Source organism: Terrapene carolina, unplaced genomic scaffold (genome assembly GCF_002925995.2).
Source record: "Terrapene carolina triunguis isolate 2854851 unplaced genomic scaffold, T_m_triunguis-2.0 Scaffold22, whole genome shotgun sequence".
NCBI lineage: Eukaryota > Metazoa > Chordata > Testudines > Emydidae > Terrapene > Terrapene triunguis.
In genome coordinates, this window is record NW_020664373.1 from 12,353,475 (window position 1) to 12,369,637 (window position 16,163).

The following is a 16,163-nucleotide window of genomic DNA, read 5'->3' on the forward strand; positions in this document are numbered from 1 at the left end:
CATTCTTTATCATAAAAAAAGGATTCCAGAGAACCACTGGTCTTGGAAATTTCAATCACTCCTTCAATCTGGGATACCATATCTCACAATTAATCTCTCCCTTTCATGCGCAAATTGATGTTAAAACACCAAATCTGACCTTGCAACTGAGTAAATACTCCTGGATTATTAGATTACCTGTCTCATCATACATTGCAAAAGTCCCCGCATCAGTTTCACAACATTCTGTAAGAATAAAACAGAATAATTAAAGTCTAAAGTCGCCAGTCCACTTACCAGTATTAGACAAGGCTCAGGGTCTCTACTACTGGCCTGCCATGAGTGTGAACATGAACATCCTGAAATACTTTTAAAGAAATATATTTACGTGTGTTTTCTTTTCTAGATTTTTGCCTTGAATGTGCTTTTTGGGGAAACTAATATGTGGTCACTTGAAAAAAATATGATATTCTCACCTCACTGTTAAATGTATAAGAGTGTATTTGGTGTTTAAACTTCATGAAAACTAATGGGATGTTACTTGCATTGTTTTCACTTACCTGTATCCCATTATAATGTAATAGCAAACATTAAGATTGTGTACACCCCTGCAACTAAATAACCCATCAAAGGAGAAAGATACCTTGTTGGATGCAAATGAAGAACTTAAACAGAAAAGTGCTAATTTAAAAGCAAATGGTCATTTTGTGTGATGATCGGAGGTCAAAGACTCAAAATGCATTCCTCTCTCTTCGTCATCAAAGGAAAAGCCCACATGGGTAGTGACACTGTAAGCTTGTTTTTTGTAAGAAAAAGCTAGAAGTATGGACTCAAGGAAAGATCCTGAATCTCTGGACTGTTTAGACTCTTACAGGGAAGCAGATGCAAAGCAGAGATCCCCAGAGACAATCTGGGTACCCTGAAACTGGCAGTTTATTACAAAATTGCGAAACTGGCAGTTTACTACATCACTGCCAACATTTGGAATTACAAACTGTGATTCACCAGTGCATATATTCAACCTGCTTTAACCTCTCAATAACTCATTTCCTTTTCTTAGTTAATAAACCTTTAGTTAGTTTATTATAGAACTGGCTGCCAGCATTTCTTTGGTGCAAGATCTAGAGTACCAATTGATCTGGGGTAAGTGACTAGTCTCTTGGGAAGCAACTTAAATGTGGTGTGATTTTTGGTGTAAGTATCCATTTGATCACAAAGTCCAGTTTGTCTGGGTGGCAAGATAGGCTGGAGAGTCTCAGGGAACTATCTGTGACTCCATGGTAAGACTGTTACAGTGATCCAGGAGTTCTCATTTGTCACTGGCTTGGTGAAATCTAATTACAGAATACAACACCAGTGTGACAGTAGGATTTTCCCCTAAATCCAGTAATTAAGCACATCTTTGTACCCGAAACAAGAATATTTTGAGAAGTTATGCAATGGCCTCAGAATACAAAGAGACAATACACATTACTGAGTCTGGACTATTTCTCCCAGAGTAGGTTTCCAAGGCAACCATGGGTTGGTGATTAAAGTCAAGCATTAAATTCATCAATTGCCTCCAAAATTGCAAGAGGACACTACAGAAATGCCCACTGGACAAACCCATCCTCCCAACTATATGGAGTGGGAGAATTGAACAGGGTCTCCAAGTGGGAAGAATCAACTTTATGGCTCTTCCCCTAACCTCATGCTGCTTCTCTCCCTCACTGTCCCTTCATAGCTAGTCCTGCTCTGTCAGCCCTCTGTAATCTCCATCCCTTTCTACCCCGCACCACCCCATTGCTCCTATTAAGTCACTCTTCTTGCCATCCCTTTACCTCAACCCTCCCCATATGAATAATAATAATAAAATCATTAATACTACAATTTTAAGACAATGGAACTAACAACACATGTGCCAATTATCACTCTCATGGCTTTTCTTGTACATTGTCTCCTCTGCCCCCATGGCCACCCTCATGTTTTGCCTTCTTAGACCCTGATCTTGCAAATGCTTAGGTGCGTTGATTCTGACTTTAATGGTTCTGCTTAGAGTTAACCATGTGGGTGTTTGGAGGATTGGGACCTTAGATTATAAATTGTTTAGAGAGAAAGGATGGTCCAGTGGCTAGGGTGCTAGCCTGGGAATTGGGAGACCAAGGTTCAATTTCCTGCTGCACCACAGACTTCCCATGAGACCCTTAGTCTCTCTGTGCCTTAGTTCCCCGCCTGTACAATGGGGATAACAACACTTCCCTATCTCACAGGGGTGTTGTGAGGACAAACACCTTAGACATTGTGAGCTGCTCAGATACTATTGTAACATGGGCTAGATAAGTACCCAAGAGAAACAGATGGAAAGTGCCAGCACCAGCCCAGACTCTATGTGTCTGGAAACCCTTGTATATCCTGGCCACAAGAGCATTATAAATACAGCATAAAAGAATAATCAGCATCACATGAAAGAAAAGCTGTGAGATGATAAACAATAAATTTACTACATGTGATATTTAGACATACCTGCTCAAGTTCATAGGCTTTTGCCTTATCCTCATCCCGGTCTGCATTCTTCCGATAAGCCATTCCCAGACCCCACACAGCCAGAATGCTGTAGACATTGTCCCGGACCCAAGCATCCTTTTCCTCCGTGCTGGCCGAAAGCAGTCCAGTAACTGGATTCTAACAGTAAAGAAAAGAAAACCAGAAGAGCACACACTATTCACCTGAAAAGTCATCTTATTTAACTGCAGCAGTACTTTCCATATAATTATAATAATTAATGGCAATATCTCATCTCCGAGAACTGGAAGGGACCTTCAAGGTCATCGAGTCAGCCCCCTGCCTTCACTAGCAGGACCAAGTACTGATTTTGCCCCAGATCCCTAAGTGGCCCCCTCAAGGATTGAACTCACAACCCTGGGTTTAGCAGGTCAATGCTCATACCACTGAGCTATCCCTCCCCCAAATGATGATGTAAGAAACACAGGGCCACACAAGACTTCATACTCTTACCTGCACTTAGACAATGGACACTCAAAAATTCACAGTGGCATACAACCTTGATCTACCCACCAGACTGCCAAAACTTGAGGTAAAGGAGAATCTCCTTTGACTGCTAGTAGCATAGAGGCTATGACATACAGCTGAGTGGTTCTCATCCCATCCAAGAGCATACGATTCACCTACTGACCTAGCAGTATTGAGAACAAATAAAAAGAGAAGGTCCCCAGCTCAAAGAACTTATCATGTATTTAGTGCCTGACCCTGTACCACTGATGTCTGTGGTGCAGAACCAAGCCCTAGTGAGAGCAACAAACAGGGGTTGAGGCTGGTGTGCAGAAGGACAAGGGTTACAAATAACAGAATCAGACACTGACTCATTATTGGCATATGCTGGTTCAGTTAAATGTTTATATAACCTTATTTTCTGGGAAGAGGTAGTTTTGCGGGGGAGGAAACATCACCTGTCTTCTCATAGGCTTTTTAGGAATTATTTGAATGAAGACACGGGTGGCAGCCAGGTAAACATTACTGGTATAATCAGTATTTTCATTTATTATTAGAATAAAGTTGTATTCAGTGGCCTAAATCAGGGATCAGTGCCACACAGCATACTCACATAGAATGTATTAACATCTACATTGTGGAGACGGTCTCTGTCTCAAAGAGTTTATAGTTCAAATAATAGAGATTGGATGAGTGCTGAATAATCTCTCTGATGCTATTTGGAATATTCCATTCATAAAGCTGTCACTTAAATGCCTAAACAGGGATTAACTGCTCAAAACATTTCCAAATTGGAAAAAAAACAAGAGCAGAACAGAAAAAAAATATGATTCAGCAGAAGCCACTTGCAGTCTAAGTTAATTAGAATAGGGAGAAGGGTGAGCCTCAAAGGCAAATCTCATATTTCTAGCTATTTTGCACAGTCTTTTTTTGTTCATCCCTCACTTGCAGTACAAAGAAAGTCTATGTAGCTGTAATTCTAGCACTGCAGAGATTGCACAGCAAGCCCCCTAGCAGCTACATTCTGGGCCTGGCACCAGTTGTGCAATGGAAAATTCTAAATGGCACTAAGATTGTTCCTCCAAAAATGTCAGTGTTCACACAAGACACTGGGAGACCCATCAACCACCAGGGACCTGCCTGCTTTCAAAGTTTTAAAAGGTGCCATGTTAAGAAAACATACAAGATCTAGATCAGTGCTTCTCAAAGTCGGGCCGCCGCTTGTTCAGGGAAAGCCCCTGGCGGTCCGGGCCGGTTTGTTTACCTGCCACGTCCGCAGGTTCGGCCGATCGCGGCTCCCACTGGCCGCAGTTCGCCGCTCCAGACCAATGGGAGCTGCGGGAAGCGGCACGGGCCGAGGGATGTGCTGGCCGCCCGTCCCGCAGCCCCCCTGAACAAGCGGCGGACCGGCTTTGAGAAGCACTGGTCTAGAGGCAATCCCTTCTCCCCCTCTACATTAGAATCAGAGGGACTTAACCTAGACACTCTGGACTTGATCAAAAAGTGAAGTCCACTCTGGACTTTAATGGACATTGGATCAGGCCTTTTGTGAAACATCATGAACAAAGGTAATTCTGTAGCATTATGGTACCATCAATTCACAGGAAGAAACATTAACTGACTAATATTTTTAAAAGTTTGCTTCATAAAATGCTTACTCTTAAAAATTAGGATTTTTTTTTCAGCTTCTCCCTGCTAGTATACAAAGAGTCCACCCCTGCAAGATACTGAGTGTGAACTATGAGGTACTGGGTATGCTCAACTCCCATGGATATCAAAAGAATGCCAGGGCACCGTGTAACACTAGGCCCACCATGTGATTATAAAATTTAATTTAGTTTGTAGGATGGGGGCCTCCCAATGAGATCTGCCTGAGCAAATCCATGTGCCAAGGTAACCCACTGAAGTCAATGGGGTTCTGCAAGGACAGAAGGCTCTGTTGCAGAGATCTGATTGCCAGACTGAGGCCTTAAATTGTTACTTAATTGTGTGTGCTGTGTCTCTTTCTATTTAATATATTTGCATTTCATTACATCTATTTGTCTGGAAACAAGAAACAAGAATCTACTAAAAAAAGATCAGATTCCGATCTCACTGTCACTGGTGTAAAAATGGAGTAATTTCATTTACTACACTGGAGCGACTACAGAATTAAATTGAGATAACTGAGATCAGAGTTGCACTCACAGCATATTTTAGTGAACACATTGGCTTATATAACCTCTGCTTTGATCTAGCAGAGCACTGATATTAAAGTCAGACCTTCACTAAACTCCAGCTGGGCTTGACTGTATGAAGTTGAATGTAATGTATTTTTGTGACCACTAAATGTCAGCTGATAAAAAAATAAGATAGTCAGAAGTGGTTTCTATTTTAGCTACATATTCTTTTCTCCTTAAGTACCCCATGTAATACTTTTTTAAAAAAGAAAAACTTAAAAATTTGTCCATAAAATGGATATTGACATTGGATAAAACACAAAAAATGCAAAAAAACCCAACCTAAATCGATGAGTGAAATAAAATAGTTGAGTCATTATTCTTCTGTACATTGGGCTATAGAGGGTATAAATAATATAGTGCAATAATCTTTAAATAAAAATTGTTATAGAAATAAAATAACTGTGTCAGAAGAATAATGATATTGCACATGGAGGAGACATATTGAACATTTTCCCCACTGGATTTTCCTCATCATTAACTAATATATGATCATAGCTACACCTTCTCCATCATATTAACTCAAATTAAGGACTTAAATCTAATCTATCCACCTGCATTTCTAAAGCACCTATCACAGAGATGTCTATACACTGCGAGGGTCATATATGTTAGTAGAAAATAGAATGTTCACTATGGCACCAGTCCTGCAAGGAGCTCTGACTTCAATGTGGCTCCATGCAGACACAGGGGGTCCCCCTGTGCACACCTCTGGGCAGGATGACAGCCTGCATTTGGAATGTAGGCCTGGCTCAGAACACATATTTTCTAAATTAATTTTGCTTTTAAAAGAGATCTGTCTTTGCGTAATATGAACGCAAATAAAAACAAAACTACTACTACTACTACTATTACTACGATACTTGTTTTTCAAAATGCCTAGCATGCTAAATGCTTAGCACTGGATTTTTATCCTAGAAACTAATTCCTGAACATCATGTTTCTCAAAGAAAGCACTGAATCCCCTTAGGTAAGTGAACAATACTTTCTTTTTAAATGTACTGCTGTTATGAAAAGTGTACTTTTCAAGCCTGTAAAGAAATAATGGCACCCATTTTACTGTTCACGTGCGTACAAGCACTGCTTTGATAACAATTTTCCCTCTGATCAGATGATCGGTGTCTAAAGGGAAATTGGCTTTTCTTTTTAAAGATCAAACTCTTCTCAATATTGACCGTTCCATAGAAAAGAAAGAGTTCTTCACTTATATTTTGCACAAAAAATGTAATGTGTGATTTGAAGATTATAGGTCAGCTGGTATAAATCGGAATAAAACCAATAATCTACCCCAGTATACACTAAATATATCATTCCTTTTTATTAGATTTCTGTTTTGCTTATAACAAATACTATCCAAACACAGTAATTCACAAATATACGAAATGGCAAAACTCCTATTGACTTCAGCGGGAGCAGGTTTGGGTCTGTAACACCCTCCTCCACTGCCTTGCAGCCTCTTTCAGTGCTTAGTAATAAGTATATTTGGAAACTGACTCATGGAAAAAATTCCTTGCTCTCATCTTTATATGCTGAACTATTTTAATTGAACCACACCATCTCAAGGACACTGTAACTTTTCTGCACCCTATGTCTGTTCTTAAGGATGAAAATGACGAGCTGAGCAAATGGAGAACACTATGGTAGGTGTTTATGCATGTCCATGAGCGAAAACATATCTAGTAGGTCACATTTTTTGCCTACCAGCCTTGACAGGGTCATTCTTTTACTATTTATGTATCCAAGCCACACAATAAGGGGTCAGAGTCTGATCTGAGTTACAGTACGATATAAATCTGAAGTCACTCCACTAAAGTTAACACAGTGATTGTAGATTTTCAGTGTAACTGAGAGGAGAATCAGTCCAGAGATTCTGGTATGAAGTGTATTGCAATAGACACGTACTAAACAAATTATGTTTGATGGCAACTGAACCAGCTCTATTTCGGATTCAGTCTTACTTTCAGATAAATGAAAAGTCACCATTATGCCTACGTTCACCAGTTTCAAAGATACTTGGGGAGATGAGAAGTCACCATTATGCCTACGTTCACCAGTTTCAAAAGATACACAACGATGCAAGCTCACATATCTGAGAGTGAAGGCAAGCCATTGAACATAAATGTTATTTTAACGTCATTGTTGGTGGTTAAGAACTCACTGGGTTTCCACATACAATGGACATGCTTTTTCACGTCTTGTATAATCAGCTACTAAGTATCCTTGTCGAGTTACAGTGACTAATTTTACTTGATGCCCACTCAAAACGAAAAGAAGCCACCATTTACTTTAGAGAGACAATATTTTTCTATGGTTATGAATGCTGCATGTCCAATATCCACATTATAGAATGAATACAGTACAGGATATTTATCTGTAGCACTGCCTCAGTGCACCTCTCTCTATTCTCTTCCTAAACTAATACTCCACTTACTTTGTACAATAAACTCCACCTCATACCATACCACATTATAAGAAATACTTCATAGCATAACTCTCCACAAACACTATATTTCCTAGAATAACAGATTGTACAAACATACTCTGCTCCCTATTGCAACATGCTGAACCAACATACTCCACTCCATACAATAATGAGCTCCACACACATACTCCAAAAGCATGGGCTGCTCTTGGATCTGCCCCAAACCTGTACGGTCATGTCCGCTAAGCAATTAACCAGTCCGCTGAATTCATATCAGGAATCCCACAGAGCCGACTGAAAAAATGAGTAAGATTAAAAAAAAACATTAATAAGAGAGAAAAAACTCCCTCAAAATAAAGGCCCAACAGGGTTGGTGAAGGAGTGTAAGGGTCCCACTCTTCTCTGCGCTGACTCTGCACTCACCTGGTGACATAAAATGGTCTGTTGAACCAGTCGGGCATAGCCATCCAAGCGGACTCCAGAGTTGCTTCTGCTTCTCATCTCCCCAAGACCTGGGATTTCTGTCTCTCTCTCTTTGTGTATGTGTGTCTCCCTCCCACACTTCAGAGCTGCAGGAGGAGAAAGCGCGGCTGGGATCCTCTCTCTGAAGCAGCTCTTATTCTTCCTGGTTCATTCATGCAGCAAGCTCTCCTGTGACACTTGCTAGCAACTGATGCCCTTGTTCCAAAATAAACAGAGCAGCTGTCAACAAAGCAGGGATTATAGAGAGGGTTTACCCCTTCATCTACATGCAAACCCTGGCCAGACTAACCTGGCCAGTAATCAATGTGCATACTGCACCATGGACATTATCTACATGCTTCTCACATAATCAGATGCCACAAATGATTGGTTTATTTTCTCAATGCTATGTTCATACCACTATGAAAGGGGGGAAAAAATTCAGGCCAAGAACAGAGTGCACTATTTTAACACCTAACACACATATATTACATATTGCAATATATTACTTCTGTCATATATAATCCTAATTATCACAAGTCTACATGCTATCATTATGATCCATAAGCAAGCAATATTACTCCAATGTATAAGGAATATATATGACAGAAGTAATATATTTTATATCATTTTATAACACCTAAAATGCATGGGCTAGTTACTGCACCATATGAACTGTGTTTATATGGATACAATCATCCTTTGTATGCAATAACTGTAAGCAATTGTTTATAGTTTCTGTGCTGTAACCCTACCCATGGATAGGGATTCAGTCCAGCGGGTAATACAGCTCTTTAGTTCAATATCTAAGAAACATACAGGGACACAATGAACTGTAAAAACAACGAGGAGTCCTTGTGGCACCTTAGAGACTAACAAATTTATTTGGGCATAAGCTTTCGTGGGCTAGAGCCCACGTCATCGGATGCATGGAGTGAAAAATACAGTAAGCAGTATATATATTTTACAGCACATGAAAAGATGGGAGTTGCCTTACCAAGTGGGAGGTCAGTGCTAATGAGGCCAATTCAATTAAGGTGGAAGTGGCCTATTCTCAACCATTGACAAGAAGATGTGAGTATCAGCAGAGGAAAAATTACTTTTTGTAGTGACCCATCCACTCCCAGTCTTTATTCAGGCCTAATTTGATATTCACCCCTTCTTGTCAACGGTTGAGAATAGGCCACTTCCATCCTAATTGAATTGGCCTCGTTAGCATTGACCCCTCCCCCCCCACTTGGTAAGGTAACTCCCATCTTTTCATGTGCTGTAAAATACACATACTGCTTACTGTATTTTTCACTCCATGCATCTGATGAAGTGGGTTTTAGCCCACAAAAGCTTATGCCCAAATAAATTTGTTAGTCTCTAAGGTGCCACAAGGACTCCTCATTGTTTTTGATGATACAGACTAACACGGCTACCACTCTGAAACCTGTCACAAAGAATTGTGTTCAGTACTTAACAGGTCTAAGGCCAGTACCGGGTTTACCATGGTGCCGGGCCCAGAGTTAGAAGAGGCCCCGGCCAGCCTGATCACCCAGATGACTGAGCCAGCCAGGAAAGCTGCCCCTACCCCTGCTCCGCCCCCACCCCGCCTCTTCCCACCCCTGCTCCACCCCTGCTCCGCCCGAGCCCCACCCCCACCCCGCCCCTTCCCCCCCAAGTCCCCTCTCCTGAGTTACAAATCCCGGGGGACTGCAGCAGGGGTCAGGCCCGCCCTGCTCTCACTGGGCAGTGGGAAGTGAAGTGACCCGGCCCCAGCCCGCTACGCTCTGCCAGCCTCCAGCCGCGCGGTCGGTGAGTGCAGAGGGGTGGTTCCAGGAGCCAGGGGAGCAGAGCAGAGCGGGCTGGGGCCGGGTAACTCCGCTTCCCACTGCCCTGTGAGTGCAGGGTCGGGCCTGCCCTGCAATCACTGGGTGGCAGGAAGTGGAGCGATCCGGCCCCAACCCGCTCTGCTCTGCCAGCTCGTGCTGGGGGGCAGTTCCCCTCCCAAGCCTGGGGAGGAGATGGTGCGGTGGGGAAGGGGCATGGGATGGGGAAGAGAAGGGGGCACAGGAAGTGGGGGCAGGGGGAAAGAGGCAGTGGGGAAGGAAGGGGGTGGGATGAGGAGGAGATGGAGCTGTGGGGAAGGGGCATGGGATGGGGAAGAGAAGGGGATGGGGGAAGCAGGGGCAGGAAGGGGGTGGGATGAGGAGGAGATGGAGCTGTGGGGAAGGGGCATGGGATGGGGAAGAGAAGAGGATGGGGGAAGCAGGGGCAGTAAGGGGGTGGGATGAGGAGGAGATGGAGCGGTGGGGAAGGGGCATGGGATGGGAAGAGAAGGAAATGGGGGCAGAAGGAAAGCTGTAGTCCAGCATGCGGCATCCCCTTGGCAGAAGCTGGGGCTCCCCTGTTAAGCAGGCCCATTGAACCCTCACCCTGACAAGCCCCACCTCCCCTGCATCTGTACCACCCTGATGAGCCCCCCCAGACACCCTCTCCACTGAGCCCCACCCACCTGGACCCCCACCCAAATGAACACCAACTCCCCTGCACCTAGACCCCCTTGCTGAGCCCCAAACACCTTCACCTGGATCCCCTGCAGAGTCCCATTGCCCCTGCACCTGGAACCCCCCAATGAGCTTCTGTGCATCCAGATCTCCCACTGAGCCGCCCGCACCCAGATTGCCCCACAGAGAACTCTCTTACCCCCAACTGGATCCTCCCACACTAAGTCCCTCTGCACTTAGATCCTGCTGCCGGGCTGAGCCTGCTCACCCACACCTGGTGTGCCTGGCACAGGGGGGCAGGGCCCCAGGGTGTTTCTGGGGAAGGCCTGGCCCTTGCACTGTGTCAGGGTCGGGTGCAGCCTCACTGCCAAGTCCCTGTCCCAGGGTGGAGGGAGGCTGCAGGGTCATCTCCCACCTCCATGCAACCAGTGGCGTGTGCACCCCACTGCCATGTTGGAGCCTCCACATTTATTTATTGACAAATAAAATTTGCAGAATTTTTAATTTTTTGGTGCAGAATCCCCTCAGGACTATGGGGTGCTGTGCAGCTGTGATGGTGGGACTGTGGGGAAGATGGTGGGCAGTGGGGAGGTCTATGGGCGGGGGGTGCTGGGCGAGCGGTGTGGTGTGCAGGGTGCTGTGCAGTTGTGGTGGGGGTGGGGGCTGGGCATAGAGATCTGTGGTGGAGGTCTCTGGGCGAGGGGGCACTGGGCATAAGGGTGGGGCACAGGAGCAGTGTGGGCCTGCTCAAGGGGAAGGGACATGCTGGCACCACAGGGCTGGGCAGGCCAGTGTGCATCTGGCAGCTGCAGGTTTGTAAACAGTGCCCTCCTGCTGGGCTGTGCAGAGCGGGGCTGCTCCCGCCGTGCTGTGCCTCATTGCCCCCAGCCCGCCCTTCACTCTGGAGACTGACCATCCCGCCCCCCTGCACCTTGTCCCATGGGGGCCCACAAATATGTTTGGCGCTGGGCCCACAAAAAGTTAATCCGGCCCTGTCCAAGGCTGCCGCATTCCAGAGAGTGTGTGTCACAGCCAGCGATGCTGTGACTCGCCTCTTCGCCAGCTGATTAGAATTTCGCACACAACCGGGCTCTGGGGGTTGGGGTGGGGGGACCAATTTGATCTAATCTCAATATACGATTGGGTTAAGGGGACTGGCCGATGGCTGCTTTGCCTGTTTTCTTTACCATAGTTACTAACACCGGCCAACAATCGCCTTTCGTTGCCGAATCCCGAATCGCTCTGAATGTCTGGTAATGTCCCCGACCAGCGAAGCGCAGCCAGTTGTAGGTGTCACCCGCTCGGATAGATGTGCGCAGCTGAGCACTCTGCAGCCACTCACCTGCCGAAGGGCAACCGGGGCGCCCCATCCTCTGCCTGCCCCGCTCCGGACTGCTGCCGTGGGAGGAGGAACGTCTTTCCCAGCAGCAACCCAATCCGTTGCCCAGGCTAGGGGCTGCGGGGGCGAGGAAGGCAAAGCAGCCCCCCGGGGCTGGGACCATTCATTCCCCCTGCGGGCAGGCCCTGGGCCGCTCGCACCGAGCTCCGCGCCCGAGCCCCGGCAGGCGGCTGAGTGACAGGTGCCGCGGGGCTGCGGCAGCGGGGACCGGGCTGCTGCAGCCGGGGGAGGGGAAACCTGGGTTCTACCCGCCCCGCCCCGCCCTCCCGCGGCAGCTCGCTCGCGCACAGGCCATGCAAGGACAATAGAGCGGCTGGCGTCCAAATAGAACCACCGCTTGTTCTTGAGAAACGAGAAAAAAACCCACCTCACCGCTGATATCCTTGGTGCTTCTAATAGGCTTGAGTTAGGAGGGACTTTCTCTTGGGTGTATTTTTAAAGCCCTTTGGCATCAATAACGGCTTTACGCTGCTGTTAGGACCCGGGCAGCGGCAGCCTAGTTCTCAGCGAGAGCAGAGCGCGGACTGAGCCCGGCGCTGCGGGAGCATCCCGGGGAGCCGCCTTGTTGTGCCGGACCCTCTGCCCGGGCGGGGCGGCCGCGCTGCTGCGGGAAATCTCCCAGCTCCTCGCCGGAGCGCCCCCGCTCGTCCTTCTCTAGCAGCCCTGGCGTCTCATGCACCGCTAGGCAGAGACTGCGCCGGAGTCCGATCTCCCACCTGGGTACCAGCGCGGCTAGTTGCCAGCTCTTGAGATATTTGGTGTGTTTGTTTTCTGAAAGCCCCAACTCCTGGAGTCATGTTATTAAGAAAGAATCTGGCATTTCATTTGAAAAAGGTCCTCATGGCAGCTGAGAAAAGTTGGATACTGGGAACCCTGAAGGATCAAAAAAACAGGGGTAACTAAAGAGACACAAGCATTTATTGGTATGTTGTTGTTTTTTTAAGTCTCAGGCTTTTGCATCCAGTTACCTGATTTTTGGGATTGCCTGACTCATGATTTTTGAACACGGAGGGGTGGCAATAGTGAATTTAGTGATATGGAGGGGGGTGGCTCTCTCTAAAGAGATTCCTGGAAGAGTTTAAGAGCCTGCATTTGCAACCCTTACAAACATGCTTAACTTTACTACCATGAGCAGTCCGTGTGTCTGAAGTCAAAGGGAGTACTTATGCTAGTAAGGCTAAGCACATGCATAAATGTTTGCAGGATGCGTGTCTAGGGAGGCTTTCAGATTCAAGGACAATTTGACTCCTTATTTACCTTTAGCAACTATCAATATGTATAAAGCCTAAGATCAATAGGAATGTTTCCATGAAATAGTTATTTTAAAAGTTCCAATTAACAGGCTGGTAGGAGGGGGGAGTCTAAGAACCAATACACTTTCCCCTACAATATTTGTGACTCAGGCTGTGCACTCACAAGCTACTGCACACAGACCCCTATGCGTACATGGAGCTCTGTTGAAGCCAACGTAATGTTGTGTGGGGCAGCTTGCAAGATAAGGATCTTAAAGATCGAACAGTGTGTTAACGCATAAGAAAGTGAAATTAACTAGAAAGTCATTAGAAACAAAAGTGAAAAAGAGTAGCCTATTCCCATTGTCCAAGCTGAGAAATGCAAAAATAACAATAAAACGTACAAAGTAAATTGGATTTTATGTTTTTTATTTAATATTATAAGATGCCATTAGTAAAAGTAAGGACATTTGCTTGAAAATGAACTGTTTTTTAACCTGAAAAACAAATTGGCACTGAAACCAGATTTGAGATTATCACCATCCGGTGCATTCAACTCTAGTCTTTTATTTTTAAATTAATTAACGAAGATAGAAGATTTACAGTATCCACTTGTAAATTAAACTGTTTTTCTTATAAGCAGTCATTAGGGATGTAATGGACAGATGAAATGTGCACTTTTGGCCAGATTTACCACTGTCACTCTTGTTTTACACTGGTAAAACTCTATTAAAATCTGTAGAGTTTCCCAATATGGCACAGAGCTCCATGTCTTGATTTCAAATAAAGATGCCTGACCTGCATGTGCACAACGGACAGTTGCAAAATCTATAATTCCTTGCCCTGCCACTGGCTCCCTCTCCCCCTCCCCAAAATAAAAAAGAACCAGAAGTGTGAGTGGCTGTTTAACCCCATAAGGGAAATTTCAAAATAGTTGAAGGCACAAAATCCACGCCTAAACATCTTCAATGGATTTGCATGTGGAATTAAAAATGTTATTGAAAAGCATTCATGTTGTAATACTCTGTATTTTTTACATGATTCCCAAATTGATTGTGACTGACTGTAAATATATGGAAATGGAGACCAGATAATTCAGTCTTTGTACTATGGAAGTGTTGCCGTATACAATACAGGATGGGGTAAGGAGAATTACTATGCAGAAGTTCCTTAAACCCTCTAGCCAGAGCCCTGAAATTGGAATTTAGGCTCTCAACCTGGGAGGGAGGGGGAGATCCCAAGCGGCCGCGGCACGGGCGCCGCTTCTCCCCCTCCCTCCTAGGCTCGAAAGCCTGGGGGGAGGAGGCAGGGAAGGGGCGGAGTTGAGGCGGGGTTGGGGGTGGGGTAACTAAAAAACGGGGGGGGTGGGGGCGGCCAAAATTGTTTTCGCTTTGGGCGGCAAAAATCCTAGAGCCGGCCCTGATTAATATCATTATGAAAAGTATGTATTGGCACTCTGTGGGGGATTGTGGATGCTCATTGATATTGGGCTGTGCAGTCTGCCCAGACAGGAGGGAATGTCACAGCTATCTACTTGTCTCCTGTGTAAATTAAGCACTGTGGAATAAAAAACAATGGAAGCCCCATTTATGTAGAAATCATTCAGGGGGATGGGAAGCCAGCAGGACGAGAAGAACAGCATGAGGTCCCCCTGCCTCTTGAAACAAGTCAATTGAACTTTGGAAGATATAAGCAAGGACAGAAGCCATCTCTAGCATCCATCACTAGAAAGACACAAGGGAAGAGAAGGTTACTCACCCTGTGCAGTAACTGAGGAGAATCTGTGATAGGATGAGTTATCTCCCTGCTTGCGGAGGTGTGCCATCATTACCACAAACATTTTGGAAAACACCAATGGTGCTGTCAAAAGGCCAAAAGGTAGAACTTTGTATTGCTAATGTTCTGTTCCCAGAGTAAATCTGAGGAACCCCCTGTGAGTGGGATGTATGAAAATAGGTGTCTTGGAGGTAAAGGGCCAAGGACCAGTCCCCCTGTTCCAGTGCTGGTGTTATTGCTAAAGTGACCATCCCGAACCATTGGACCCTTACAAATTTGTTGAATTGTCTGAGGTCTAGAATAGGTCTCCATCCTCCGTTCTTTTTCTGGGTTAAGAAGTAGTGAGAATAAAACAACTTCCCACTGATGGCACCAGCTCCACAGCACCCAGATTTAGGAGGTGGTTTACTTCTTGCCATAGAAGATGTTTGTGAGAGGGGTTCCTGAAGGGGGGCGGGAGGTGAATCAAATAGCCTGTGTGGATTATTTCTAGAACCCATTTGTCTGTGGTGATGGATTTCCACGCCGAATAGAAAGGAGTCAAACAATGTCCAAAATGGAGATGGTTAGTGATGGTGTCAGCACTGAGGAATGGGGGAGGTCTCTCAGGCCCTTGACCAAACCCTCAAAATTGTTGTTTTGCAGAGGATTGCTGGGACACCAATGGTTGAGCTGGAGGTGGTCGATACTTTGGAAGTCTCTGTCTGAGCTTTTGTGTGTCATATTGCCTCTGTTGTTGGGTGTATGGGGCAGACCTCGTATGCTGGGTGGGATAGTATTTACCCTGTTTTTTACTTGATACAGGTGTGTATATCCCAAGGGAATGAAGGGTCACCTAAGTGTACTTCAAGGTGTGGAGGGACTTGTCAGTCTTTGCTGTGAACAGCTTCTGGCCATCAAAAGGGAGGTCTTCCATGGTGGGAACTGGACAGGTTGAAGCCATGAAGCTCGGCACATAACCATGGTATTGGCTGTGGAGAGTGCTGCCATGTCTGCTGCATGTAAGGAAGTCCTGGCTAGGAGATGGCCCTCCGGGATGATGGCTTTAAATTGGTCTCTTTTGTCCTATGGTATGTAGTCAATAAAGTCCATCAGTTTGGAATAATTTGTGTGATCATATTTCGCCATCAGTGCAGCATAATTGGCAATCCAAAATTGAAGAATGGCTGATGAATAGATCCAACTGTTTCCATT

General features: G+C 45.5%; 1 protein-coding gene across 1 annotated transcript in view; it reads right to left on the minus strand.

The window, feature by feature from the left end:
• The window catches only part of LOC113406060 (phosphorylase b kinase regulatory subunit alpha, liver isoform-like), a 61,968-nt gene extending 53,827 nt beyond the window's left edge, over positions 1 to 8,141 (minus strand). The window contains exons 1-3 of the mRNA XM_026648302.1: positions 8,032 to 8,141; positions 2,482 to 2,640; positions 178 to 225 (exon numbers count right to left, since the gene is read on the minus strand). Coding sequence (XP_026504087.1) covers positions 178 to 225; positions 2,482 to 2,640; positions 8,032 to 8,109 — 285 coding nt within the window. The 5' untranslated portion in view covers positions 8,110 to 8,141. The remainder of the gene's footprint in view (positions 1 to 177; positions 226 to 2,481; positions 2,641 to 8,031) is intronic.
• Between the last annotated feature and the right edge of the window lie 8,022 nt (positions 8,142 to 16,163).